The 5,000-nt window shown below is 42.8% G+C and overlaps 2 protein-coding genes across 3 annotated transcripts in view; both read right to left on the bottom strand.

Moving 5' to 3' along the window:
- The window catches only part of Lrrk (Leucine-rich repeat kinase), a 175,654-nt gene that overhangs the window by 139,710 nt on the left and 30,944 nt on the right, over window positions 1–5,000 (bottom strand). Inside the window, exon 1 of one of the 2 annotated variants that reach the window (XM_070140134.1) lies at window positions 2,387–2,578. The exons of the other annotated variant lie outside the window; for it this stretch is intronic. Coding sequence (XP_069996235.1) covers window positions 2,387–2,438 — 52 coding nt within the window. The 5' untranslated portion in view covers window positions 2,439–2,578. Of the gene's footprint in view, window positions 1–2,386; window positions 2,579–5,000 lie in introns of those variants that run through there. 2 annotated transcript variants of the gene reach the window in all.
- The window catches only part of LOC138866720 (uncharacterized), a 188,692-nt gene that overhangs the window by 36,898 nt on the left and 146,794 nt on the right, over window positions 1–5,000 (bottom strand). The gene's annotated exons all lie outside the window — the stretch shown is intronic.

Here is a 5,000-nt window from a genome sequence, read left to right on the forward strand (position 1 = left end):
TACTTTTCCAGTATCGATTTCTTCATTATCTTGCCCTTTCCTATTTCCCCCAACAACCTTTTCTCCTTCTCCTCTTTCTTTTTAATGCAGGTTTCCTTATTTCCTTCCTTTTTCTTCTTTAAGCTTCGTTCCTTTCTTCTTCCTTTTTAATTTCACATTTCACCAACTCCTTTTTTTCTCTTCCTTCCTTTCTTCCTACTACTTTTCCGCTTCCGTTTCCTTCTCCTTCGCTTGCTTCTCCACCTTCTTCTTCTTCTTCTTCTTCTTCCTATTTTCCTTCCTTCCTTCTTCTTCCTCCTCCTCTTCCTCCATCTTCTCCTCTATTTTTTTACTCTTAAAAACCCTTCGCTACATTACTCACCTTCATTCATTTTCACATCATTGTCAACAAACAACATTTCTGAACATGAATGAACAAGGCACATAGCAATTTACACTATTCTAGCTACTATAAGAAGTGACACTTGTTCAAGCTCAAATAAATCGATATATATACTGCAGATTTATTATAATCATAATTATCATCATCATTATTATAACTATTACTATTATCATTATTATTTTCATTATTATTAATGATAAGAACAATAATAATAATAGCAGTAATAATGATAGTAATGATAAAAAAATAATGATAACAATACTAATAATAATGATATTAATAATAATAATAGTAATAATAATAATAATAATAATAATAATAATAATAATAATAATAATAATAATAATAACAATAATAATAATAATAATAACAATAATAAAGGGATGCCATGGAATAGGCTTATACTACAGTGCTCTTTAAAGTATGGAATTTAAAGGGATTTACCTCTTGATACGTTTAGAAGAATGCAAAAAGATTCTAGGGCTTATGCTACACAAACATACATATGCACAAAAAATAGATAAACAAACACAAATGCACATGCGTACAACACATATATCCACACACAACGCAAACACACACACACACACACACACACACACACACACACACACATACACACACACACACACACACACACACACACACACACACACACACACACACACACACACGCACTACAGCGTTTTAAAAGAATGACTAGAAAAATATATCACAAAATACAATGAACTACGCCCTAAAAATACAACAGTACAATGGCAGGGAGTGCAACTAACACAACTAACTTCAGTGTGATGCAGTCAGACTAGGGAGACAAGATCATCATAAAGGGTCACAATAAAATCACTAGAAGACTTTTTTCTGCTTTGAAATACACACCTGTTTCGACCTTACGACCGACAGATCATATGCTGCGATGGGGAGGGGGGGAGACGTGAGGGGGAGGGGGGCGAGGGGGGTAGCACTTCAAGTATCTGTCTTTTGTCGCAATTAACCCTTCATAAATCCGTATAGTTCACGTCTTCCTCTGTCTCGCGATGAAGAAATGAAAATAATAACATTTCCCCCTCTTTTCTCTTGTTAATTGACTTAAAACTTGTCTAATGAACATCTCGTTTGAACAGCTTTCCTCCCTTCCGTCGACCAGCTAACGAATTACTAATAAACAGTAGAATAATGAAAGAAAATCTTCATCTCCCAGGAACCGTCTTTTCGGGTTAACTAGCCAAGCCACGTTGCAAGTGGAAACCTCTACCTCGCCCTTGAATTAAATCACCGTTTCACTCATTTTCCTCCTTCCCTCCTTTCCTTCCTTCCTTCCCTCTTTCCTTTCTCCTACTTCCCTCCCTCCCTTATTCCTTGATATTACATCCCTCCCTCCCTTCCTTCCCTCCCTCTCTTTCTCCCTTCCCCCTTCCTCCCATCTCTCGCTCTCTCGATCACAACTGTAATTTCCGTCACTGCAGACTGACATAAGGCAGCTTCCTCTAACAACACTTCGTCTAGTCATTATATTCATGCTCCCAGCACTGAATCGACTATGAAGTCACGATCACCACTATATGAACATTAAATTCGTGATTAAACTCTGCTTTCCTCACATTAAATTCGTGATTAAACTTTACTCTTTAGTCTCTCCCTCCCACCCTTCACTGTATTCCTGCCGCCATAAGATAAGTCATCTTCACCATTACCTCTCTCTCACGACCTCACTGTACACACGACGACCATCACCATAACCAGTCATCACTGTAACTGGTCCCCCTCCTTCATGTTTTCGATACAGAAACACACCACCGTCATCACCATCCCCAAAGACAGTCACTATCATCGTTCCTTCCCTCTCATAGCCTCTTGTATACACCACGACCATCACCATTACTGAAAAGTCACAGTCACCTTCCCCTCACTCTCACGCCCTCGCTGCCCAAACCACTATCGTCATCGCCATCACTATAACCATCACGTCGCCACGTCCCCTCCCCCCTCCTCTTCGTCACTCACTTTTCCTTCTCGGAGACTCTCGCTTGGGCCTCTTGGCGCGCCCTCTAGGCATGCCCAGGGCATTCTTCGGGCGCCCCTCCTGCTCGAGGGGTGGCAGCACCGTCCCTTCGACACTGGAGCCACCGGGACACACGAAAGTACGGCCCGGAGAAGGCCTCTGGCACTGCTTGCTGGCCTACTTGCTTGCCTGCCAGCAGTGACTTCCTTCGCGGAGTGAAGTTCGCGGTCCTGACTGAGCGCGCTGGATGGGTCGATATGGAAGCAGTGACTCAGCTGTTTATTCCTTTACCCTCGCTTCTCTCCTCTTTCCTCGGAAATCTAGTGTCTACTCCACGGGAAACAGTGATGAAAATATGATATTTGAGCATTCCGGTACGAGTTCATGATTAAAAACCACCGAGAAAAGGAAAAATAACCATGCTGTAACCCGCTTTTACAGGGGTTTTCTTTTTGTTAACTCCGGGTCGCGTAAACACAAAGGCCGCCGCCAGATCAGCTGATCGTATCGTGGCAGCAGAAACTCACACGCAAGAGGGTTTCCGGTCTTGTGGCATTGCTTTGAAGACGAGTTTTGCTCCAAAATTCATGGATTTACTGTAACTTTTATAACTGCAAATTCTTTTAATTGATAAATACCGTACATACCAGGTGATTTGACATTTCGTTGCCTCGGTGAAAATAACACCATTCTTTCCACAAGTACTGACCGCATCAATTATTACATGGTGCATGATCAATACCTCGCTGACGTGAATCATTTCTGCATGCCAATTTTACTCTGTCACTCTGAAGCGACGCACAATTATCGACGCTATAATTAATGACTTAGTCTCCCCTCCATTTTTCCAGCATTACCCCTAAAACACTCATTTTCTCCGTTTTCTGTTGCATTCGCTTATTAAACTTAACTTTCTCCGTCAGGCTTTCAGTGCACATAAAACTGAGGTTATTCAGATAAGATCAAAGAAATATCACTAAGTTCATAACGATATAATTATAAAGATGGATCCATCAATAAACTAGAATAACGATAACCACAATTATAATGTAATACAAGATTGGTGTTTACTCTGTGGATTTGCTTCCCCCAAGACATCTGGATCTCTTTACCTTTGTTTCGTCTGTCTGTCTGTCTGTCTGTCTGTCTGTCTGTCTGTCTGTCTGTCTGTCTCATTTACCTCCTCTATCATCTCTTTTTTATCTCCTCACCTCTCCCTCTTTCTTTCCACCAAATAATCATTTCTCCCCCCCCCCCGCATTTTCTCTCCCTCCTGCACCTTCACCTTCCGCTCCTCCCTCCCTCCCTCTCTCTCCCTTCCGCCTCCTCCCCTCCCTCCCCCCTCCCCTTCCGCCTCCTCCACTCCCTCCCCTCCCTCCCCCTCCTCCCCCTCTCCCCTTCGGACCTTCTCCCCTCCCTCCCCCTCTCCCCTTCCTCCCTCCCCTCCCCTCTCCCTCCCTCCTCTTCTCCCTTCCGTATCCTCCTCCCCCTCCTCCTCCCTCCCCCTCTCCCTTCCGCCTCCTCCCTCCTCTCCGCCTCTCCCCTGGTAGAAGATGCCACGCGCCTCCTCTGCGGGCTGGCACTGCGTGGCACCCTTTGTTTATGGCACCCGTGAGAGCCGATATCCTTCATGTGATGGATTTGCAATCTTTCTCCTCGTAGGCCTATTTGCATTTCTTTTTACTTATCTGTGGTTGCATTGGGACTTTTTCTTCTCTTATGTTACGATTATTTTACGAGTGACGTCTTTCTGAGGCCTAGCTGTATTTGCCTATTTTCTTTGTGTTTCCCTCTGGATTGGTGGGGAATATCGGAGTGCCTCATTTCAGTCGCATATACTGTTCTCTGCTCCATATTTTTTTTTACGAAAAAGACTTGTGAGTCTTGTAATTTTTCTATACTTTTGCATTTCCTTTGTGTATCATGTTCTCCTCATCCTTACACTTCCATACCTTTCTATAAACGACCCTCAAAAATATAAACAGAGAAACAAACGTACAAAAAAAAACATATCGAAGAAATGAACCGACAAGCAAACAAACAAACAAACAACCACAGCAACAAATACATAAAAAAAAATCGTGAATCGAAGGCTCCTCATTCTTCCCGAAATACCGCGCCGTCTGTTGCGGCGCCGAGGAATCGCATTCAAACTTTATCTTGCAATTTGCATAAACCTACGACGCGTTGCAATCGTTCAGCCGACCACGCTGTATCGCGGAGATTCGCTGAATGCCACGGCCGTCATTCTAACTTTCCCTCTCATCATTATTCCGATTCTTTCTCCCTTGTTTATTTGCTGCCCTTCGCTCCCTCGTTCGTACGGATTATCCGTCTCTATTTATCCTCTAAGAGATCATTTTGCATTGTTAATCTGAGGATTTTATTATTGAAATTCTTATTCTTATTTTTTCATCCCATAGGTTCTTCAGAATCTATTCTCCGAATCACAGACCCCCCAATTTTCGTTCTGATTTCCTTTCATTTTTTTTTTTATCGTACCATCACTCCTTCCCTCACACCCTCATCACCTGTAACTTTAATCCCTGGATCATCACACATTCACTGGCGTTTCCATACCTCTCTCTCTCCCTCTCCCTTCGCCCGATATTGAAA

Source organism: Penaeus vannamei, chromosome 26 (assembly GCF_042767895.1).
Source record: "Penaeus vannamei isolate JL-2024 chromosome 26, ASM4276789v1, whole genome shotgun sequence".
Classification (NCBI taxonomy): Eukaryota; Metazoa; Arthropoda; class Malacostraca; order Decapoda; family Penaeidae; genus Penaeus; species Penaeus vannamei.